The sequence below is a fragment of the Drosophila hydei genome, unplaced genomic scaffold, assembly GCF_003285905.1.
Source record: "Drosophila hydei strain 15085-1641.00,03,60 unplaced genomic scaffold, DhydRS2 tig00000250-arrow-arrow-pilon, whole genome shotgun sequence".
Lineage (NCBI taxonomy): Eukaryota > Metazoa > Arthropoda > Insecta > Diptera > Drosophilidae > Drosophila > Drosophila hydei.
Genome location: NW_022045696.1, coordinates 590,398 through 615,497, shown reverse-complemented (window position 1 = coordinate 615,497; position 25,100 = coordinate 590,398). Strand labels below are relative to the sequence as shown.

The window sequence follows — 25,100 nt, the reverse complement described above, 5'->3', positions numbered from 1 at the left end:
CTTTCTTAAAACATAATTTGTTTAATTTACTGATCTGTCCTATGGCCTACCTCCCACTCAGAGTGTAAGAAAACAACTTTCAAATACTTTAAGCGGCCTTTCTAAGTACTCAAACTATGTTTGCTCACACATAGTTCAGTCTTAGCACATAATAAGCCCTATTTATGGTTGCTGCATTTCGTCACGACTAAGTGAAATGTGATGCAGACATAGCGCTCACTATTTAAATATGATTATATGATTAGATTAAGTTACTAATTAGCTCAAATGGCAGAAAATACACGAGTTTTCATTTAGATTTCCTGGTTGGGGAATTGCGACTCATTAAGGCGGCAACGGCGGCTCTCTAACAAGTTACCCCCAAGCCCTGCCCATTTAATTTGACTTAATAAACCAACTTATATTTTTTTGCTTTACGCTGACGATGAGACATATATCCATAAATATATATGTATCTATGTTTGTACATATTATAATTATGACAACTTGTTTAATTTCCAATTGCGAAAATGGTTCATTCGGAGGGGGCGGGCAGGCAAGGGAGCTGCTGCACGCCTCTCAGCTTGACGTAATTGCAATTAAGCGCAAAGGAAGTAAACGAGAGCCACAACTCATCTTAATGCACAATTTGTTTTCTTGCCTTCGTTTTAGATCATTTTTTTCGGACATTTTTCAAGTCTTGTGCTCGCTCTCTCTCTATGCCTCTGTCTCTATCTCTCTCTCTTTCTCCATCTCATTCTATATATGTAGAGTGCTCAAAAACACAAGTCAATTATGTGAACTGCTCGATGCTTGAGCTTGTTAAGCGCGCTCAACATTTTTTTCTGTTTTTTTGTTTTTACATTTATTTGAGTTAAGCGTCAGCCGAGACATGACAACCTCTCGCCCCCGCTGCGGCTAGTCGACAGCTGCAGGTCATGGAATAGGTCAATCATTTGAATTGCTTTTAAGTGTTGTAAGTTGGTTGCAGCTGAACCAGCGATAGGGCAGCAGTAGGTGGAACCAGTAGCTCCGCTGGAAACTATGCCTTAGAGTTTGTTGAACTTGCAAAAGGTTTCGAACACTATTTCGCCCATGTTCAGTGGCAAAGTTTTGAGTTACACATTCCAGATTTTTCTAGCCATAAACTATAATTGTTGAGGAGGCAACTCAAGTTCCAAAAAACAAGTCTGACACAATTTTGAACTCGTTTTAACTGTAAAAGGTTTTTTGTTTCTCGAAGTAAAGTAAATTTTAAGCTGTTTTCAAAAGGTAATCTATCATCGTCTAGGCAATATGTTCCAATCTCATTTTGTTTCGCTTAGGCTTGACTAGTTTTAAATGCATTTCATTTCATGCTCAAGTCGGAAGTGCCCAACTAGTAGATACCCGGCATTTTTCTTAGCTGTTATCTATAATTAAACAAAATCTAAGAAATTAATTAAATGACTTTAATTTAATATTGGTTTTAAGTTAAACGGAAAGAGTTATGGAATATTTGAAATATATTTGTAAGGAAAAGAAGACTACAGCTTTTGTAGACAGTTCTAAATCGACAGCTGATCAAAATTATATATATCTAAAGGCGTCTGTTATGCCTTCATTCAACTGTTAGATACATATTGCACAACTGTTCTCTGGCAAAAGTAAACGGACTCGCACAAATTCAATTTGTCTGCTCGTTCCCACATAAATCCATATTCTAATGCCATGGAGAAGCATAATCGACTGTTGCCGTGTGGCTGGCAGCTCCTGTTTGCCGGAGCGACTGTTGCCAGGCAACGGTAACGGCAACACGACGCTGACGTTCTGCCAATGACACATTAAGTTGGCGGACAAGCCCCCATGGGTTAAGCGTTAGCTAACCCTCGGTTAACGCCAGGCGAGCCCAGGCCAGTCAATAAATGCGACTGCCAGCGGCGCTGACTCAGTGCGCCCAACCCCTTGTCGATGTATGCCCTATAGACAGGGCTACATACGCTCGGTTCACTCAACCAAGTCGGCAACACCATCAACACCGAGTGCCATCTGGCGGCAGGTTGCAAGGCGGCGCGGCACCGAAAAAGTTGAGCAGCCCAACCGAAGCAGCAAAATGTGCAGCAAAGCAGCTGCTGGCTTCGTCTGGAAACCCTTGCGTAATGCATGCAACTTCCTTGTCTCTGCTTGGCTTGGCTGCCACTTAACCCCAGCGATAGTTTTGTTGCTTTTGTTTTGCTCCTTGCCAGATATCTGCCTGGGCTAAGTAAATGCGATTAAAATCTCTATAGAAAGTGCGATGAGGCAGGCAGCTTGCTGTATGAGTCATCATATGCATACTCACACACACGCACACACACACACGTAGGGGGTTGCAAAAGCCAACGGCAAGAGAAATGTATTCAACAAAATGCCGTAGCATACTTTTTTGCGAATTACTTTAGGGCTGTGTTGGGGATGGTGGAGCTAGCGGCTGCTTTCATCTGCATATGGCATGTGGCATGCGGCATGTGGCATGCGAATGTGACGCTCTAACCCAGTTCTATGAACGCACAAAATGCCAGTTGACTGACTGCCGCTTTGAAGTGAAAAGCCCAAACACAAAGAAAGCAAAACCACAAAAAAAGTAGAAAACCAAAGGAAAACAAGAAAATTATACCAAAAGAATAAAAGCATAAAAAAAAGAACAAAGAAAAGCGCAACGTCTATGGAGCGAAGCTACTTTGAGAGCCAAGTCGAGCTGGGCTACTTGCATATTAATAAGGCAAATACTTTTTATAGGCGGCCTTCTAATGTCCTCCCTAAATGGAACTTGGCTATTTTTTGAGCAACTTTCAGTTTGAATTTGTTTTTTTTAAAACTTTCGGATTGGCTTAATTGGGATTTGCTATATTAATCAAGTGTATTTAATTCTTTTTTTTAGCTGCAGTATTTGTTAATAAAGAAAAGATTATTCAATGTATATCAATACATTTCTTTATATAGCTATCAATTGACCATCCTTAAATATATATTATATTATATAATATTAAATTATTTTATATGTTTATTGAAACTAGTTTTATTTTAGTTTTTACTGTCTTAATCTCGTAATATTGTCTGTAGACTGTAGACTGATTAATCGATTAGCCAGCCTATCGATAGCGACTACAAATTAAGTAATCGATAAGCATTTCATACGTTTTCTAGTTTTTATTATTTTATTTTATATCGATTACAAAATTAATCGACAAAGCTAGTAATCGATTAATTAATTTTTGACTTTCTTTAGCTTGAAAAAATTAATCGATAAAGCTAGTAATCGATTAATTAATTAATCGGCTTATCGATAGTTCAAGTAAATTAAAATATATTTAATGAACATATTTCATCTCTTACGTCTGCAGTTGGCATGACGACAAAGTGCATGGAGTCGCTTTAGGTTAGGGTATTTCTGAATTTCTTTGGCTTGAAAAAGGCCTAGGCTAGTAGCCATTCAGTTGGTAAGTTGCAACTAATTTGTGCTGTTGTTGTCGACAGGAAACGCCAAATTTGAAATGGTTCGTCCAACCGCTACTCTGGCTGGCCCGGCAACTGAGCGACTTGAGCATTAGGATCAGAAAAGAGCAGGCAACAAGCGCTAGTTAAGACAGAGAAAGACAAAATGTGTGATAGAGAGAGAGAGAGAGAGGGAGAGCAAGTTGAGCTGACTCCACAGCAAAAGTCGCTGGGTTGGATTTGTTTGGCTGAGGGGTTGGCAATGCGCATTGTTACAGCGAAAAGCTTTTATGCCACAGCGCTGCACATATATATATATATACAGTACTTAAACTGGAGCACAATAGAATTGTCAAAAACGAAATTAAAATAAAAGTTTTGCAGGAGGTGCAGCCGCTCATAAGGCAGCTCTAACTGTCACGAAGAACTGGGCGTGCCTGGGGTCGCGCGTTGACACTTTGTGCATGTCAAACGTGCAATGACACCAGAAATGCCGACAAGGACCTCGACGTAAGCAAGACCCTCTCCAAGGTATCAGCCACGCCAACAACAAGAAGCAACTACAGAAGGGCGTTGGTCATAAAAATGGGCCAAAAGTTTTAGTTGACATTCGCTGCGTTGGCGGTATTAATGGGTCGCTAACATGCAAACAGGTTTTTTTCATGCTTCCTAGAAGCGAGACAGAAAGAGAGAGAGAGAGAAGACCTAGGGACTTAGCAACAGTAAAAGCTAAAACTAACATTTACTTGAGGCGCAGTTGAATATAAAGTAATAATCGATTTTTTTAGCTAGAACCCGAATCCATTACTCAGTTTCTTTTTGAATAGAAAACTTTATCAATATATATAGATAACTATATATATATATATTAATTGAATTTCGCAGGCAACAAAATGTTAAAGGTTAAACATTGGAGAGCAAGAAAAAGTCTCTCAAATCACGATGCGAACTCGCTGGTTAGACGAAAGTCTATTCTGTTTGGCTTTCCCAATGGCTGACAGAGCCAATCTATGATTAACATTGTAAACAGTCTCAATTGTTCGAAATGTTCACAAAAGCTGCTAATTTATTTGCTAAGTACTTGGTTCAACATATCAACATTTTTGCCGTCAATTTGTGCTTTTCTCTTCTTCGCTTTTTGTTCAATTTGAACAATCAATTTGGAGTCGGCTGATAAACGATTTGGACAAACAGCTCGGCGCGCCTCTTCTCCCAGCTGGAACAGCAGATTTAGTTCGGGCTTCGAGAGTGTGTAAGGGTTGCCAGGGCGTGGTGTGTGCCTCAATGACTGCCCGACTACTCACGGTGTCAGATGTCACAGTCAGTGTTGAAAATATGATTTCAATTGCAATTAACATTACAACATTTACAGCTTTGCTTCAATCAGTTGCCACGAGATGCTGCAACATGACTATCTCTCTCTCTCTCTCTCTCTCTCTGTGTGTGTAGTGTGTAGGTGTGTGCGTAGTTCTGCAATTGCTCATTAGTCTACTGAGTCACAGCCAAGTCAATTAAGTGAAACTCATTAAACAAGAGCGGAAGCACGTCTAGAAAGAGACGTATATACAGAAAGAGAAAGAGAAAGAGTAGGGGCAATGGAAATATTCCAAAAATACCATTGCGTGAGTACAGTTAATAAAAATAGTTATATATAACAATACAGCTAGCTGAGCATGTGAAAGAGCTCGATCTGATTGCTCAATGCAAATCGATTTATGCGTCGTAATTTTAGCATTTCTTACACACATTTTGCTCAGCTATGCAAAACGCGTAAAATAATATAAATAATGCTTCATTTATTGCCCAAATGCGATAAGAAATATGGATTTACTAGAAAATTATAGGCGATAAGCCTGTCGTCTGTATGTATGCGTGTAGCAGGCACTGTTATCGATTTATGCTGGCTGTTAGAACCCTTTTGCAGGGTATCAAGAAACGCTTTTAAGCAAAACAAACAAAACAAAATCCCCAACCGACACGTGGCGCACACTGGCAGGAGTAGCTGAAGTGGCAGCCGAGGACCACAACTTTGACTCCAGCTCCAGCTCCAGCTCCAACTCCGACTCCGACTCCGACGCTGTTGGATGAGTCATCGTTGAGCGCATAGCGCTACTGTCAGCCTGCCTGACTGACTGACTTGCTGACTGACTGAATCTGAAATGAATGAATGCCAGACACGACAGTTGATGTACATATACATACATACATAGGTACGCCTGTACATACTTAACTTCAGGCATTACAGAGCGCATAGAGGCAGGCAGGGGTCCTAGAAGGAAGGAGCAAGCCGGTCGTAGGCTCGGGCAAACGTTACAAAGCTGCAGCAGCTGGAATTCCGTTTGACGGATAAATTTTCATAGACCGGAATGCTCTAAAGGCTTGCCTCTGTCCAGGCATTCCTCCACACACACACACACATACAACTCAAGCACTTGACGCTGTGCAGCATGAATGGAATCAAATGAATGAAAGGCTGACAGAATGAGTGTTCTTGTTGCACCTGTGGCAGGAGGCCAGACAGACGCTTAGGCAGGTGCGGTGCACAGGTAGCCAAGCGCAGAGAGTCTTCGCCTGCTGCAGCTACGTAACGAAATGCAAATATTGTCTGTACGTTGTGTAAACAGTAAAAAAAAAAAAACAAATAAAATCCAAAAATAAAAGGAGAAACGAATGCAGAAAATGTGCCTGATGCAAGCAAATCTGAAACAATCAAAACATTCCATAGCCAAGTGCTAAGTGAGGTTAGAAGTGAACAAAGAAAATACAGTTATCGATAGACAGACAGCACTTTAATCGACAAATACTTAACTGAAAGGCGACAGAGCGGAGCATGAGACAAGGAAATTTACAGCGAGATTTAACACAATGCATTATCGATTAACGATAACTTTTATATTAGTAACAGATTAACAGAGCACAGGTATGCTTAGTTTTGATTTAGACAACGATATGTATCGCTTTTTAAATATTTGATAAGCTTATGGAGTTATGTCATCGATAACACAAGAATAATTATTTTAAACATATGATATATATGATATGATATGATATGATATGATATATATAGTATATAGAATTAGTTACAGTTATCGATAGTCGATTTATAAAATGATCGCTGTAGCATAATTTTTGTATCGCATGTATCGACTATTGATTTTCATTAAGATTATTGATTTTCATTACCAACTAGGCTATCGTCTATCGATTATTGCTTATCATCAACTATTGCTCAATTATCTTCGTAGAAATGAAAATACTTTTGTTATTGTTAATCGATTCATGATTTTTACTACTTTTAATGCAGTATACAATCTATATTTAGAAATACATTAAGTTATCGATTCGCAATTATTCCCATAATGATAGGAATAATCGTTAATCGTTAATCGAATATTGCTTTCATGACTTATTACGCAATAGAAAATTACATTATTGTTTATCGATTATTGATTTCCATTACTTTCAACTCAGTTTTCGATCATTTTACATAGATCAACGCACGGATAAAGCACCTGCACCGGAAACCGGCTAACACAATTTTGGATATGTACGGTAGACGACAAGCGTTTTTATTGCCGGCTGCTTAGCGGTTTAAGGGCAGCGACATTAGAATTCTCACAATGCTCAACGGTCATTAAAGTGCCCAAAATGATGCAATGGGCATACACGGCAGACTTGGCCCATAACTTTCTAGGCAGCGTTGTAAGTCGCCGCGGCTGCCCGCAGAACATGCACGTAATTATAATGAGTTGAGGCACAGGGCGAAGAAAGCAGCAAGGCGGCAAAGTACATACGGCTGAGAGAGTCGCAGAGCCAGAGGAACACAGCTGAGCCACTGCACAACGTGGGAACTGTGACACCAGCAAATAGGCAGTTAAAAGCGAGCTTCTGTTTACCAAAATGCAAGATATCACGATATACAATCGCAGCTGGATCGCACTGCTGCTGCTCACGACTTTCCAAGTTCTAAAGAACAGAAAACTTTTTATCTCTGTAATAGATCTAAAGAGCTTAAAAGCTTCGCTGGAGCTGAAAGTTTTGCTATATATATATCAGATGTACGCTGTAATGTACGATGTACGATGCAGTTAAGAGGACATTTTTGGATGCACTTAAGAGTTTGACTAAGTTGAACTAAGTTTTTAAAGTATTCAGTTTTGTAATCTTCAATATGCCTGCATTTATATTTCCAGAGCAAAAGTTCTTGCCACTTCCTTTGGCTAGATAAACTCAACTTGATGGCTTAAGCAGTCGCCTGTGTCATTTCTGCGTCGCAGTTCATCGATTTTCTTCAATTTGCGAGCAAATGTTGCACAGAAATTTAATATACTTCATGTGTATATATGTATATATATGTCTGTGTGTATCTGTCTGTGTGCTTGGTAGCTTTACCGCCCCAATTACCAAAAGTCGAAGCCAACAAAATGACAAATGACAGCGTCGTTTGTGCTAAAGTTTGATTGATACGCATGAATCATGCCCGGAAGTAGTGGAAGTAGCTCCCCAGCCACAGACCCACATGCTGAGGGCGGCTCTGGCTATGCTTGCATTGCCATTTATACCCTGTATTACAAAGGGTAAATATTGTTTGGGTGTGTCTAATGTGACCATTATCATAATTACGTTCTCAGCAAGGGCAGCTAGAGGAGCTCGCAGAGAGTAGCAACTACGTTCTAAAGAGCATCTGGCAGTCGAGCAGGGATTGTCTCAAATTGACCCCAAAGTTGTCTCAATTTTGCTTCTTTTTGGTTTTTTTTTTGTTTGCTGCTGTTGCGCTTGAGGCGTTCCCAAAATGGTAAAATGCGCTGATGAAGTTGATTTTAATCACGATGGACGACGACGACAATGGACTAGGCACATTTCATGGGTGGTGTAACAAGGCTAAGTGTGTGCGTGTGTGTGTGTCTGCTCCAATCCTGAGCAGGGGCTGCTCGAAACTGATTTTTTTATTTGGGGTAGTTGTTGCTGCTGCTCAGCTTGAAGCGTGCAACATTTGCGCTGCAATTGTGATAGAAATTTCAAATTCAGTTGCCACAGTTGAGGGGGCGCCAGTTAGTCGAGACCAGGCTCATTAATAAACATGAAGCGGCTATAAAAACAAACAATAACAACAAAGTAACGGCGCCAAAGGAGCAAAAATAACAGCCAAGGACATCAGCGGCCGCAGTCGAGCGTGAAAAATCAATGAAGCAGCCGCAGCCGCCGCTGGTGCTGCTGCCTCCTACAGGAGGCACAGCCACTATCACAGTGAAACATATTCCCTGTAAAAATATAGTCTTGGCGTGCTATAAAATCTCAAGTTCTCAACATTTATGCAGGGCATTGGATAGTCGCGTTGGCTTGCTGTGCGGCAACATGTGTGCTGCCGCCAACGTGGCGTATACGTAATTTATGCTACCGCTGCCCGAGGGCGCATAAACGGAGCAGCATTACGGCAGTTGGCAGCGCTCTGCCACTGAAGTTGGAGCAGAAAAATCAATGGAGCAGCCGAAGTTGGCTGCAGGCACAGTCGTTGACGATGCCAACATATGTTTTCAACTTTAAACAAAAGTTGCTTGTTGTTCCAACTCTATTCAGCTCTGTTTTGCACACGCCCACACAAAAAGAAACTGGTTTTACAACAAGTTTGGAGAACTTTTGCGACAGAGACAGAGAGAGAGAGGGGGGATGCGATACCAGAGACAATACTTGAAGCTGCCCAGTTGAATGGACCCCAAATGTCTGCTTTTTATATATTTACTTTTATTGTGCACTTGACTCTAAACAATGTCGACGATTTTATATATCTACATGAGTCTCCATATACATATATAGTCCGTGTGACTATCTGTCGGCTGTGATCAGCATTATACGAATGACAAAGGATTGCCAGCGGCAGAGATAGGCTCTTATGAAACTTTACTTTAATGTCAACAATGAAATCATAGAACTTATTAATAAATTAATTTAATATGCATTTTGATATGTTTAAAAATATTTTATGAAGCACAAATATTGAATAAAACAAAAATTGAATTTCTTATTAAAACGAGTTGAGCTAATCATATAAATTTATCAAGTTCAATGCGAAAAGCCCATAAGAAGTCTGTTAAAAAAGTCATGTGCATTTTTTTTAGATTATTTCTTAACATTTTTTAAATATTGATTTTTTTTTTTAATATTTGTACATTTTTTTTTATACATATATATATTTTTTTAATTTTTTTTATATATATTTTTTATATTTTTTTAAATATATTTTATATATTTTTTATATACATATTTTTTAATTTTTTTTTATAATTATATATATATGTTATTACAGCTTTTATTTTTCAATTTTATCTTTTTTAAAATTTTAAAATTTTTAAAATTTTTTTTTTTTCTAAATGTTCAGAAATTAATATATCTCATATATATCTCTATACAACAAAATGTACATGATTGTGGCGCATTTTAGGCTAGAGTCTTAAATATATATATATATAACGACTCTACCACATCCAAATCAATAATATCAAATTTATTTAAAGATTTGTTCACCAAAAGAACTTTGGCAGATCAATTGCTGTTGATTGTCTCTAGAAATCGAGCTAAAATTGCACAGCCTACACGAGGGGGAAATGCTATATCATTCACTTGTCACTATTATTTAAAAGTTCTATATGTACGTCTATTAGTAGTGCGCCACTTCAATACTTTCTACAGCTTTAAAGATGGATTATTAACTTTAACAGCTGAAAGAATGTAAAGGAGTTCAAGCTGCCCTGATGGGCGCTTAAGTGGCACGTGACAAATCGGGAAACATCGAGTTTAGAATCAATTTAGATGCTTTTGGTCCATGAACGAGTACATGAGAGCAATCAATCGAGCTCACTCGCAGCGCTCTTCACTTTAAAAAACTATGAAATTAAAACTTTTATGAAATTTCCATAGGATTTTGAATTATTATTTTTTTTTTTTTTTGTAAATAAGAATTTGATAGTAAAAATATTCAACAATAAAACTGTGAAATAAACAAAATATAACAATAAAAATGTATTCTAAAAAATTTAATTATTGTTGCAAATAGATCTGTAAAAAATCCATTAAATTAATATTTAATAATAATAATGATTTTTTTTTTATTATATATATATTTATATATAAATTTTTATTAAATAATTATTGCGCTTGAAATTTTTAATGCCCCTTCGAGCAGTTTGCGCTATTTAAAAAATACATTTTCTATTTTCCGTTGCCATTTGTGGTTTTCTGTAATATCAGCTTTAAGGCTATAAGAAACTGTGAAATCGAGCAGTAACATTCGAGCAGCATTAATCATTTGCACTGTTTCCGCTGAACGCTCTTTGCCGATTGTCATAAATAATATATTTGATTATTGGCCATTTGAAGCATATCAAATTGGGTTGCGAGAATTTCTCGATTGTCACGTTCAGTGCTCAGACAAGCAATACTTTTCGAATGCCAATGGGCCGAACATACATACACACATGCATGCATGCATACACATACATATGCCTTCATATGCCCAGTTTTTTTCAACTTGCTGCAATATAATTGAAATATAGCTTGCCACGCCCACGTGCTGCCCACATTTGTGCGGTGCATATTGAATAGCAGTTTTATTATTATTATAATTTTATTAGCAACGAAGTGCTAAAAGCCAAAAATAAACAAGAAAGAATAAGAGTTCGTGTTGCCTCTGCAGAAAGTCGACTATGAAATACCCTGACTTGAACTTCGTTTTAATAAAAACATTATTGCTCGAGTGATTTTTCAAGAAGTAGTCGAGTGAAGTGTAATTAAGTAGAGTTTCGATATCGAACTAGATAGTTATATATTACTATATGCCTATAGTCTTTAAGCAAGTTTTTGTAATAGAAACTTTTGCTCAATCTTTGGGAACTATATCTATATATATATAGCTAGATGTATCGAAAAGGTATATATGATATCGCAGTAATCGCTGTTCTTGACATCACTGCCCACTTCATAGGCGTATGGAAAATGATCAACACTTGGGCGTGCTATAAATAGCTGTGCACGCATTGTGCCGCTATGCAGCAGCAGCAGCAGCAGCAATAGAGTTCGTGTGTGTGTGTTGCACATTAGTGAAAAACAGCAGCAGCAGCAGCAGCCAATGACAACAACAACTAAAAACTAAGTATGTCACGCTGAATCACAGAGGCGTATAGTTCGAGCGATACGTGAGAGGCCAAAGCGAGTCCATTGTGAACTGAACTATGTGCGACTCTATTACGCATACGCCCCGTTCTAATTACTTACTTTCCATATCTTTTTTTTTTTAAATTTATATGTGTAAAAAAAACTCAGGCAAGTTCCACTAACCTATAAAATCGATTTGATATCTTTGGCATACAAAACTTTTACGAAAATTGTTTTTCGTTTGCTGGTTACTTGAGGCTGATTCAACTATCGATGGATGTTATGTGTTGAATATGCTGATCTATGTATATAGTAGAGATACTAGCAGTGGGCGTAGGCAAAATTTGCTAAAAAGACACAAGTAAAAGTGCGCTCGTCGAGAATGCTCAACTAGGATATACCCCAGCTTGCCCCTTCAGGACGTGTTTTGAAGATATATGTGCCCCGGCAATAAACGTTAGTTATTCTATAAGGATTTTAAACCAATTGTCTTGTTTACCTTACACCATATATATATGTAAGCCTTGATAATTTACTTAATTTTCCATTGATATTTTCCAGCATCTACCGCAAATCCTGAAGTTTTCTTTTTTTTTTTTAAATAACTAAGCAACTCGTTTAACATATTGTTCAATGAGAGTTGATTTAAATTATAACATTTTTTCATTCAAATTGTGTAATACGAAACGTATTTACATTTAATTGAGTTTTAAGTAATTGCGTTTACTTCACTCAATTTAATTAATTTAATAATTGCCATTGTTAAGCTGAATCAATTAGCTGAACTTTTACTTTCAGCGAACATGTCGCAGATGACGTAGAAATTAGTAAAACGCAATTGCAAATTGAGATGCAAAATGAGTTAATTTTAATGGATTTCTTAAGAGGGAAATTCGAAAAAGTCATTTCCATAAATGCGCTGACAGGCGGCGGGCTTGCTGGGAAGTGTGAGGGCATAATAAGTACCGCCAGATGGCGCTGCAACTGCCGGTCACTCGTGTTGATCTTCTTGAGAAACAATTAAAGCGAGCAGCCAGAGCCAGAGCCACTCAACCTGCTGGCATTACGTAATGCCCATAGCTCTTTCTATATACTTGTATTTAACAAGATATGTACATATATATATATATATATATATTATATGTGTGTAATCGTATATTCTAAGCGTGCCGGACCATCCGGTCAAACTGGTTATCATTCGTACCTGCTCAACGCTCACTTGCCAACATCATAAAGAGCTTCAGCATGATCATCAGCGGCAGCAGCAAGAACATCATCGTCATGGCCCAAAAACCGAGCACGCACACATACACACATACATTAAGATTTTCCACTATTAACCCATTTGACGAGCAGTTGTAAAAATAAATAATAAAAAAAGTAAAGGAAAATGCGTGTGGAAATTGTGTTTTTACACATTGCCAACTCTCTCACAGAGGTTAAACGGCACAGAGAGAGAGAGAGAGAGCGCGCGCGAGAAAGAGAGAAGCAGAGCGAGAGTGAGTGAGAGAGAGAGAGAATGCTAGCTGACATCTGTTGCTGCTCGGAAAAACTATTTTCGTTTTAGCTATTTTTCATATTTTCATACAACACGTCACGCACTTCTTCTAGCTGAGCCTACGTGTGCTGCTTTTGTTCAGATCACAAATGAGGTCATCGTCCAAGCGCGTCAAAATAAAACTGAAATTCCGCATTTTCGAAATGAATAAATGCAATGGAATGGGACAAGTACATAATGAATAAAACAGCAATATAATATAGAAACGTGTTTCTATTGCAAACAGGTTCTAAATATATGTACATATAAATATATGTACATATAAGCATATATATATATATATATATATATATATATATATATATATGTATAAATATATGTTTGCATATAACAGAAAGAGGAAGAAGCTCAACTTGATTTCTTTTGACATGTGCAGACACATGTGAGTCATTGAAATTCATAGAATGCCCCCATCACTTGAGTTAATCATCGACATTTTTTTTTTGTTTTTAGCCATCTGGAATATCATTTAAGTAACACAATTTGCTTAGTGCCACGGAAATAAGTTGCATCAATTATTTTCGATACATATGCATTCGCCTGAAGAGTTCAAATATAGTGAAAACTCCCAAAGGGAAGAGTAATTAACTCAACTCAATGAAATCATCAACTGCACTGCATCAAGCGCCACCTGGTGTACAAGCTCGTTAGCTCACTCTTATATTTGTGTGCCAAATGTTTTGTTCTACTTATACTAATGTCTTATACACAAGAATATAATTCTCTTTATGAGTTTTTACTTTTTGTTTCAATTTTTGAAGTTTATGAGAATCTTGAATTAAATAAAAAATATGAAATAAAATCTTAATACAATATTTTTGAAGGCCGACTGACAAATTGCTGGAATTACATTTGGCGAGGAGCAGAGTTTATTATGATCTTAGGAGACTTATAGAAAAATATTTAAATTGGTTGCTTTTATGAAATTTAGAAACGAATTCTAAAAGCAGACAAACGTAAAAGACATTCAAAATGTTGAAAAACAAGCGAAATGTTGAGAGGATAGAAGCACACACACACCACATAAATATAGTTGAAAGAGAGTGGGGAAAAAACGAATTCAGTTTTTATACGAAATGTTGTTTGGCATGGGCCTGCTTTAAATTGATTTATGTAAATTGCCAAATACTTTATCTGCACTAAATATAGAAAGCGAAATGTAGATGTAGTTTTGGACTATAATATATATATGGTATAGATATATGTCTGTCTCTGTGGTATGCAATGGGTACTTACTCCGGTTCCGGTTGTCCATCGGCCTCGCACTCAATAATGAATGGCTTGTCGCTCTCTTTGTTCTGTTGCGCCACCTTGAAAAGCAGCTCATCTGTGGGAGGCTGTTTGATGATCCGCGGCGGGGAATTGTCTGAAAAGAATGACAAAATCAGAAAAAGAAGAAGATTAAGAAGAGGCAGTGGCACACTCAACTAGGGGGAAGGCAGACTTCACTAATTTGGCACATAAATTAGGGCGTAAATCTCACTCTCTGGCGCGCTCTATTTCTAGTCGCTTTAGTCTACTTAAAAAGTTGTTTTCCACATTTATTTATAACGAACGCTGTCGCAGTCGGTGGCTATTTTTATGGCTAAATATTGGTCTAGTGGGAGAGTGGCTCAGGTGGGCTTTAACACAATTCTTTGTCAATTTCATCTACCCCCGAAAAGAGTATATAAATATTCATACATTTTCAACTTCTACTAAATATAGGTCGATTATAGGAAATACCGAGTGGAAGGAAGATGGAAATATTTGGAGTTAAATTAAAGAGGTTTATAGATCAGACAGATTGAATTGAGAAGAATGTGGAAGAGGACAGATTTTGTAAAAGGTAGAACGGGGCTTAAAGAATATAAGAAATATATATACACAAAGTTTGGAGATTGTTTGATATAAGAAAAAGCTTAGAAAGTTACTGGAAAATAGCTTAAGAAGAAATGATAAAGCTTTCAGGACAACTAGCTAATATCTTTTAAACTTTCTAAAGAAGTTTGCATATTTTGTGTAAGATAATTAGGTAAAGCTCTCTATAAATGGACTAAAGAAAAGACTAATTCGTTTTCATAAAAAAGTTTTAAGAGAATGTTTTCATAAGCATAACGCTTAGAGCTTATTTAATATAAGAAAATCTATACAAAGTTGATGGAATGATACAAAAAGCATAAATGATAAAGCTTTCAGGATAATTAGCTTCTTGAATCATAAAAGAATACATTATACTCAAGGCCCCTATAATAAAAGCCTCAAAAATAATTACAGAAGATAATAATAGCCTTTCAGAAGCTCTAAAGCACGTTATTTGTATATTAATTTTTGAAAGCTTATCAATGCAAATATATTTTTAATATAAATTATATTAAAATAGGCAAAAATGCAATTGCAGAAGACATTTAAGCCTTCGGATGCTTTAAAGCTTGTCTTTTTTTATTTAACATTTAAAAGCTTTCCTATGCAAGAAAATATTTAATAGTGAGTCTTTAAGCTAGGCTAAAAGTATCTGCCTGTAAAGTATGTCCTTTAGATATGAATCAAATTTGGTAAGAGAATAGCTGGAAAATTTTTGATTTTTTTTTTTAAGTTTCGATCGATCTGCGATCGCTAAGATCACAATTGTTTCAGCGAAAGCCGAACACGAACTGCTACGAATTCAATTGCTTTCTTTAGAGATTAGATGGAGATTACACAGTTGGTGGACGTGGATATCTGATTGGGATTTAGATTTTCGGAATTGAAATGGGAATGGGAATTGTAATTGAAATTGGACTTTCGACTTACTCATTGCCGTTGAGCTGCCCAAAATGGCAGCCAGTAATATCGCGGCCAGCATCGTTGACTGCCGCCGCATTTTAGTTGTTGTTCAACTGTGCTGCAATTGTTGTTGTTGTTGCTATTGTTGTGGATTCACACACACACTCGAACACCCACACTGTCGGTGCCCCGTTCGGCGAAACCTGGGATCTACAACTATCAGCGCAATTGTATTGTCAATTTCGTCGTGTTGCAATTGTGCTGTGTCTGGAATGTTTTCTTTTTCTTTTTCTTCTTCTATTTATTTATATATTTATTTTCGCTTTTGTTTTGTTGTTTTCTCGCTTCTCTCTTTCTTTCTTAGGTTCTCACAATTTTCTCACTAATGAAAATTGCATCCAAGTGAGCGTTTTCCTTTTCCATGCACTATTGTTGCAAAGTAGCAGAAAAAGAAGAAGAAGAGGAGGAACACATTAAGCTACTTTTCACACTTAAATGGCAAACGTTTCGTTTGTCTAATAACTTTTATAATAGATATATGGCTGGCGGTTGTAAAAGTTTATAACTCTTTATTGTTATCATTATTGTTTTTGTGTGTGTTCTGCAAATAGAAAAAGAAATATGTTATTACGCTTATAATTTTGTTTTTTTTTTTTATTTTAATTTAAAACTAAACACATTGCCTGCAATGCAATTTATAATACAACAGATTGCCTTTTATTTACAAATTCTCTTTTTTTTATGAAATTTTCGAAATTCGATATAAAAAATAAAAATAAATAGATGACGACTTTTGTTTAGAATAAAATGCAAAGAGAATTATGAAATAGTAATGTTAGTTTCGCTGCGAAATTATTTGTTTTTGACTACTTTAAAGAGTAGCATTGAAAATTGGCTGTTCATAGAAATAGTAGTGCTGGGTGTAGGGAGTTGAAAAAAAAAATAGTAAATAAAAAAATCTATACAAAAATAAATGTGGAATGAAAAGGAAAATATATTTGATTTGCAATCAAATACAAAATATATAATATAAATAAATATATATATATATATATCATATATTTTATACAGAAAAGAAATTTCATTCCCAACAATTTTAATTTTTAAAATTTTAATTAATTTTAATTTAATAAATGTTATTTCTTAACAAAGGCATTTTTTTATAAAAAAAAGCATTTCTGAAAATTGCCTTCGAACGGCAACAGCTGCATAATACTCGCTCAACGGTGCAAAATATTTAAATATATTCAAAAATAAATACTTTCGAATATGCCACGCCCCACTAAGCGAAGCAAATTATTTTTAGATATATGCGTGGAGCAGCAATATTTTCCAATTTCTGGTTTTTCTGGGCTCAAGAGGCGTAAAACTGTGAAAGAATATTTTTTTATTTTTTGTATATTTTTTATTTAAGCAAATCTCGAGTCCTCATTCATTTAGTTTGCTTTTAATCTTGTAGTTATTTTACACCGTTTTACGTTAGGTTCAATTCGAAATCTGATTCCCTTGAATGTTCGCTTAACTATATCTAGGTGATTCGTGTAAACGCTTGATTAGCTTGCGGTCACACAGTGGCAGTGAGAGTCGAAAATTTTAGAATCACGCAGTGCGCTTAGCCAAAGGCAAACCGATAAATGTGAACGACAAGCGACGACCGTCAGAGGCCGAACTTAAAAATCGATAATTGCATTTATTACTTTTGTGGGTGCTGTGAAAAAAACAACAAAGTCACCGAGAAACCGACAAATTGACAGCTACGCTGTCATCGGAAGTGGTCAACGACTGACGAGCCACAGCACCAGAGACAGAGAGAAGAAAACAGAAAAACGATTTTTATAAATAAGTAAAACTGCTCGAGTCGATGATGCTCGGGAAGCTGTTACCCTGTAGATGTCAGCGAAAGCGTTTCTGATACAAATTAATATGTTTTTTGCTTACGTTTTGTAGTAAAAATCGATATTTATCTATATTGTGAGAAGTTAAAAACCTCATTTAGAGACGTTTTAAAGTGTTTTTGTGGCAGTCAATATGCATCGATATTATGAAATGGTTGAGATTCGCTTAGCAAAAATCGATATTTATCGATACTACAAAAAATTAAAAAAAAAAACTCATTTAAAGACGATTTTAAGTGTTTTTATAGAATGTATCGATAGTTAACGATATGATATGATTTTATGAAAGTAACAAGGCACGTTTAGAGTCATTTAACAAAAATCGATACATTTTTTTTTAGTATTATGAAAGTGTAAAATGACTCCTTCACAGAAGTTTGGTCTAAATCGATTTTGTGGAAATTTATCGATGTTAAAAAACTCATTCAAAGTAGTTTTTAAACTGTCTCTATAGTAACAATCGATATTTATCGCAGACTAATTGATTTTTTAATTGAAAAAGCATTAATAATCAGTCGGCTATAGCCGATTTTCAACTCTGACACTGGGTAGGCAAAAAGTGTCAATGAATCAATTGCAAAATGCGCACAAATACACTAAAAATAGTTTGGGGCTGATGATGTGGGCGCTGTTGGCTGTGCTGGGCGTCGTCGTCGTCATAGACCTAATTCCCAAATGTCATTCAATGGAAAATGTGCCAGGCGAGAATGCAACGACAAGAGCTGCGACGGAGACAGAGGAGACTTGAGAGAGGCCCAGCGACAGAGGCAGACAGGGCCAATACGAGACGAGGGCAAGTTAGCATTGGAATGCCAGAAAGCAAGGGTTAGAAACGAACGCTAATTCAATTAGCATTAGACGGACGAATCTTCTCCAGTACCGAGCTGTCTGTGAACGCCAACAACGTGCTGCATATCAAACTGGTAAAAATGCTACACTGCAACGGACGTTGATTGCTAATATCGCAATAGCCAAACATCACACCTGCACTGCATCAATGAGCCATCGACAGTATCAGCAGGAGCCCCATCAACAGACACCGGAACGGAACGGTCACAGTCATCAGGGCATTATGGATATACGCAATCTTTGCCAGCGCCTGGATGTCGATCATCTGAAAGGTTTGCATCTAATGAGTATTTCCACTGAGATTCACAGGAAAGAACCAGCTCATATGGCCAACGCTAATTGCTAGTGTTAAACAGCATTTAACTTTGGACTATTTGTACTTTCACTAGCTGCTACAACGAACTGGTTTACATCATGTTTGCTGCTATCATAACAAGTGTTAAGGAGTCTTTAGCTGTGACAGACTTCAGGTTTGCTGCTGAAGTGAATTAGTTCACATAAGCATTGCAAGTGTTGTGGAGTTTTCAGCAGCGAACTAGTTCACAAGATGTTTACCACTATCACAATAAGTGTTAAGAAGTATTCAGCTTCAGAAGAGTGCAGTTCAGTGCAAAAGTGAGCTAGTTCACATGGCGTTTGGAGTTTGGAGACTTGAGTTACTTGACAAACTGCTTAAATGAACTAGTTCACATGATGTTGACCACTATCAAAAGAACTAGTTCATTTTGGTTAGAAAGTTTGGAAGTTTAAAGTGTTTTTCAACCTCACTAAATGAGCTAGTTCATATTTTATTGTTCCCTAAAAGCATAATGAAACACGGTAATTTTTCACAAATTGTAGAAAGCAAAAGCAAATGGAAAGTAAAATTCTTAACATTTCTTAGGCAGAACTAGTTCAGAAATACAGTCAATAACAAAAAGATCCTGCAGTATATAGGGGTAAATATATAAAGAGAATGGAGAATGCCTCTTTGATCTAGTAACCTACAGTTGTTATATGGTTTGACCTTAGATACTTGCACAACAAAACGTATAATTCGGAATCAATGTGGATCTATTAAGTTCATTTGAGACAGACGATATCTATATTGTTCTGAAGCATAGCTCGAAAACGAGAACAAGTATTTATTCGATTTTCGTAAAGAAATTAGCTGCTGTGAGAGTATCTTATAGTCGGATATCCCCAGTAGTTTTTTAATTTTTAAATTATATAAATTTGTTGGCAACTATTTTCCACATGAGCCAGTTGAACTAGCTCAAACGACAAGTGATGATCGAAGCAAATGAAAATTGTTTTGTTTCTCAATCTTTCTCTCAGCCAAGCTGACAGCGCTGCCACAGTTGAAGCTGCCGAAATCGTTGCCCAAGCTGCGCGCTGCACGTCGCATCTTTCGCAGCTCGCGCGGCAATGGCAGCGGCAAAGAGGCGCCAGCTGCAGGTGCAGCTGCAGAGCTGCAATCCGAGGCGTCGGGCCTGGCGCAGGCACAGTTCATCAATCGGACGCCACAGCGCATATCGACAATTAGCTCGCTGATGCATGAGCAGGCGGCGCCGCAGCATCTGCAACCGAATGCTGGCAGCACCTACCGCAGCGCTGGCAGCCTGGACGATGACTATTATGCGCCATATGGCACAGCAGCACGTGCGTCACGTCCAATTAGTCCCGTCAAAATGCCACCAACATTGGCCCTTGGCGACGCAGCGATGGCGATGGCAATGCCGACGCCGACGCCGGCGCAGACGCAGACGACGACACTGCGTAACGGCAGCAGCCTGACGCAGCGCCTACAACGGGGCTACAAGAGCCTCAGCAAGCTGCGGCTGAAGCATCTGTTCGCCAAGCAGACAGTCATACGGCGGGATGGCATCGAGGTCGATCGCTACGTGGAGCAATACGAGGCGGAACGACGCGTCGAACAGCAGGCGCAGGCGCGTCGAGATCGGCAAATAGCCGACAACTATGATATACACATCAGCACGCTGCCCATAACCAGGGAGAATACACTGAGGGCGCAGCAGCAGTTGGAGGAGCAGGCGCTGCCACAGCATCGACGCAGCGTGGCCGAGTATAGCGGCGATGAGAGTGGCATGGAGGAGGCAATGCCACAGCAACAGCTGCCGCCGGTGCCGCGCAAGAAGCCAGGCATTGCTGCAACCAGATTTTCTAGAGTCCGTCAGCCGCCGCTGCCGATGCCCGTCGAGGCGCACGCCGAGGAGCAGCAGCAAAGGCCAAAAGAGCCGCAGCCCGTGCGCCAGGCAGTTCGCCAAAATTTGAAGCGTCTGCGCAAGTCCATCAAGCGCGTGCATCAGCCAGCCGCCAGGCCAGGCCAGGCTGATGACACCGATGACGACGAGGAGCCACAGCAGCAGCAGCAGCAGCAGCGTCAGCCTCAGCCCAAGACGCGAGCCAGCACGGGCGGCACATTGCGCGCGCGTCTGCGTCGCTTTGCGTCCAGCGAGCAGCTGCAGCAGCGCTGGCGCCGCAGCTTCAAGAGCAACAGCGAAAGCCAGGATCAGTCGGCACAGCCGTCAGGTGGTGCGGCAGCAAGTGGCGCCGCCTTTGGCTTCGGCATGGGCGCCCACTTGGAGCGTACGATGACCAAGCTCAACGAGAAGATGCAGCAGCTGAAGTTTTTTCAGCGCTCCGGCGCTGACAAAGCAGCGACAGCGGAGGCGGGCAACAAGCCGAATACCGTTGGCCGCGAGCCCGTTGAGGTCGATGACGAGGAACTGGAGGCGACCTATCATCACAGCGATAGCAGCGACAGCGAGGACAGCGGCCAGGATGTGTGCGCCGATGAGGCATACGGTCAAATGGAATTGGAGCCAGAGCGGGCATCGTCGCCTGCCTTGGTCAAGCGGCAGACCTTGGCCTCGCTGGCCCAGCTGCATGCGAGCGCCTCGACAGCCTGGAGCAGCGAATCGCTGGAGGAGGATGCAACCGTGGAACAGCAGATGGCTGCCGCTGCTTCCGACTATCCGCGCGTGCTCATCCATCAGCAGCATACGGATGCCTACGAGTCCACGCTCATTTTGGCTGTGGCCGCAACGCCACCGCCAAAGCCTTCGCCAGTTGTGGAGAAGCATCAATGGGTGTCCAATCAGCAGATCATAGCCGACTTCAAGGCCAGCGTTTGGCCAGCGCCCGCCCTGTACAAGCCCAAGAGCATTGACATCTTTGAGGGCGATGGCGGCGCCGCTGCTGCCTTTGCAGATTTCGATGAGGCGCTGCGCAACGCGCCAGTGCTGCGAATCAGCGCCGACAGCAGCTGCGACAGCGGCGAGGATGCGGACGACAGCAGCTCGCGTGTGACCAAGATACGACTACAGACGCCGCAGATTGGCAACAGCTGTGAAAGTCTCATGGAGCAGCAGCCGCTCGAGGACGAAGAGGAAGTGGAAGATAAAAATCAAACCGCTGATGCGGAGGCGGATGTGGATGCGGATGCGGATGTGGATGCGGATATGGATATGGATGTTGATCTTGATGACCAGGAGGCGCGCATGGCGGAACGCCCACCATCCGAATCGCCGCCACCGCCGCCTTTGCCGCAGCGTCGACCACCGCCACCCAGTACTGTGGCGCCCATATATGATGCAGTGCCGCCGCCGCTGCCCATAAGCAAGCCACCACCCATACAAGCAGCATCAGCAACGCCGGCACCAGTGGCAGCTGCACCGCTAGTCGTTGCTGCCGCAGCCAGCAGTGTGGCAAGCCTGCCGCAACGCAGCACGTCCATGACGCGTCCATCCAAGCCGCTGGTTAAGACCAGCTCGCTGCGTCTCACCTACAACGAGCAAATGCATCCCTCCGATTTCGGCAAAGTGAACAAGCTCATCTCACGCTTTGAGGGCAGGCCGCGCCTGTGCGCCAGGCGACTGCACAGCGAGGAGCTGACCACATGCAGCGATGCGGATGATGAGCCAGAGCCAGAGCCGGAGCCGGCCAAACAGGAGCAGCAGCAAACGCCAACAAACGCCAAACAAAGTGCTATACCCAATATTGTGACAACTCAACCAAACCACTCCAACAACAACAACAACAACAACGTTAGCAGCTCAGCTCAAGATCAGGCTGAGCTGCAGCTCAGCTTGGATCGCCAAAATTCGAACTGCAGTCGCAGCGAATACGGCTCTCCGCTGGCATATCCATTGAGCAACAGTCGGCGCCGCAGCTCAACGCCCACCATCGCCAGCACGCTGAATGCCCCGGCTCTGGCGCCGCAATCGCAGCTGCAGTCGCAGCGTGCGCAGGCGCGCCGCAGCCGACGCTCGATGACACGCGACGATGACAACTTTTACAGCTTCGACAGCGATGAAGGTGCGTCAAAATTCTCCCAAATTCAAATCAAACCCAAATTACAAATTCTGATCTAATGCGCATTAATTTCCTTGCAGAGAACAGTTACTACTCGATAAGTCCGTCTAGCAGCAGTCGCTATGTGGTGGAAATTTGAATCGAAGAGCCCTAAAAATACCCGAGAATTGCCCTAAAAATACCAAAGAAATACCGAACAAATATCGACATCGAAACTTAAGCTCTTAAATAGGCCATAAAAACTCTTTTTTTTTTAAGTAAGATTATAATTTAAGAATTGTGCTTAAAGGTATATAAATCTATAAAAAAAATAAATATTTTATCTATTTAAAAACATTTTTTTTTCTTTGAAAACTCCAAATCAAATTTATGTTATACAAATTTGAAGAGCTGAAAAAACATGTTTTTGCTCCAGAAAATACATAAAAAAATTTTATTTTCATTTTTATAAAAATAACATAACTGTTTACTCAGACAACAATAATTTGCGCTGCTTTTAAACAATTTTGAAAATAAATATTTTTTCTTTTTCAATATTAAAAAAATATTTGATTTTAATTAAGTATGAAAAGAACATTAAATATTTTTTTTATATTTTTTAAATATATATTTTTTAAAATTTGTAAATATATAAATATTTTATTAATTTAAAAAAATTTTAATTTGAATTAATTTTTAAAATTTTTTTATTTATTTGATTTTTGATATATTTTTATATTTATATTATATATTTATATTATATATTTATATTATATATTTATATTATATATTTATATTATATATTTATATTATATACTTATATTATATATTTCTGTTCATATTTTTTATTTCACTTTATCTTAATATTTTCCAAAAAATATTTAGAAACAATTAATTTCGAGAAAAACAGCGCGTCAATCTATAAAAGTTTACTGTTAATTTCTATGCTATAAAATTGGGATTATGTTGGATTTCTGTTTAGTGTTCATAAATTGGAATTTTATTGTTTTCTTTTTCAACAGTAGTAAAACGAAGGTGAACTCAGAGAACTGCTTATAGCAAGCCATTTCGAGCAGGCAGACAGCAGACAACATTGTCAGATCGCACGCTACTTGATTAATGAGACACCTTAATGGGGGTAGTTTGAGGGGCGCACACGCCAGCTGACACTTTCGCCCGTTCGGGGGTTGCAGGCGATCGGGCGATCGTACGGGTCAGGGTGGCGCAGCCCTAGCAGTGCAGGCACCCTTAAGCCCCGGACCTGCCAGAGTCTGCCCGGCTAACTTTGAGCGCTTCGATGGTTTTTAATTAAAAATTTATGCTAATTATTTAATTAAAGCCATTCGCTGCCGCCGTCATGGCTGGCAATCTGATTAGATCAGAGGGTAGATCGGCTGCCACCAACTCGAAAACGGGGCTGAAACTTGCCCGACTTTCTTGACGAGTTGCAAAAATAACTGTTATTTAGCATATGCATTCGAAGCATAAAGATAAACATTAAATTTATAAGCTGGCGCAGCAATCGAGTCCTCATCTGCAAACTATAATATATACAGCTCAAATTTGTTGCATAGTGTATGTCCTCTGTGTGTGTGTGACGTTTGCCGCATTCCCAATGGCCTCTAATTGCATTTTTTGAATGTCCTTGACTCGTTACCAGCAAAGTATCCTTGCGCCCTGCCTTGAAAAGGCTTAGTGAAATATTCAGTTTGCTCTCTGCTCTGCCCCTTTCCCTCCCTCGCACGCCTCTGCTTCATTAGACAAGTGCAGCTGACCTGCTGACTGCGCTCATCAGGCTGCCTCTTGTGGCACTGCATCGACATTGCGCATACGCCGCGTATGACTAATTCAGTGCTAAGCAATTGTGAGTGAATCTCACGAACGTGCCTAATTAAAAATAAACGAAAAGATATGCTCTATAATTTCTCAACTGGCCCGCATTCGAGCGCATTAAAGGCCAATCAATTTTGTAAATGAAGTCAGCACAATGAACGAGCGCCCGGATAGGAGGGAGCACACGTTGCATCTTTGACCAGCAGCTTCGCAGCCACACATCATCAGGCAGCATCATTGACATCTGAGCAATTAATTAGAAAAGCTGTTTATCAAACAGCAACTGCAACACTAGAACCGTAGGGTTGTTCGGCTAGACCCTAAGCCCGAGCAGATGCTGATGG

At 39.5% G+C, this 25,100-nt stretch overlaps 2 protein-coding genes across 6 annotated transcripts in view; one reads left to right on the top strand and one right to left on the bottom strand.

Moving 5' to 3' along the window:
- Positions 1-25,100, bottom strand: part of LOC111603367 (neuroglian) — a 44,791-nt gene that overhangs the window by 9,273 nt on the left and 10,418 nt on the right. For all 5 annotated transcript variants that reach the window (XR_002751681.2, XR_002751682.2, XR_002751680.2 and 2 more), the window contains exons 2-3: positions 15,911-16,309; positions 14,375-14,504 (exon numbers count right to left, since the gene is read on the bottom strand). Coding sequence is in view for 2 of the 5 variants with exons in the window: in XM_030223678.1 (XP_030079538.1) it covers positions 14,375-14,504; positions 15,911-15,980 (200 nt within the window). In the remaining 3 variants the exon portion in view is untranslated. The remainder of the gene's footprint in view (positions 1-14,374; positions 14,505-15,910; positions 16,310-25,100) is intronic.
- Positions 18,662-23,173, top strand: LOC111603368 (serine/arginine repetitive matrix protein 1). Its single transcript, XM_023320919.2, has 3 exons — positions 18,662-18,899; positions 19,945-22,947; positions 23,025-23,173. The coding sequence occupies exons 1-3, from the start codon at positions 18,776-18,778 to the stop codon at positions 23,081-23,083; spliced, it is 3,186 nt and encodes a 1,061-aa protein (XP_023176687.2). The 5' UTR covers positions 18,662-18,775; the 3' UTR covers positions 23,084-23,173.

What these genes read in the sequence shown, in the direction of transcription:
- LOC111603368 (XM_023320919.2), top strand. Translation starts at nt 18,776, where the DNA reads ATGAGCCATCGACAGTATCAGCAGGAGCCCCATCAACAGACACCGGAA. An exon ending in GGATGTCGATCATCTGAAAG is followed by an intron (nt 18,900 to 19,944) that starts GTTTGCATCTAA and finishes TCTTTCTCTCAG; the next exon opens with CCAAGCTGACAGCGCTGCCA. An exon ending in CAGCTTCGACAGCGATGAAG is followed by an intron (nt 22,948 to 23,024) that starts GTGCGTCAAAAT and finishes ATTTCCTTGCAG; the next exon opens with AGAACAGTTACTACTCGATA.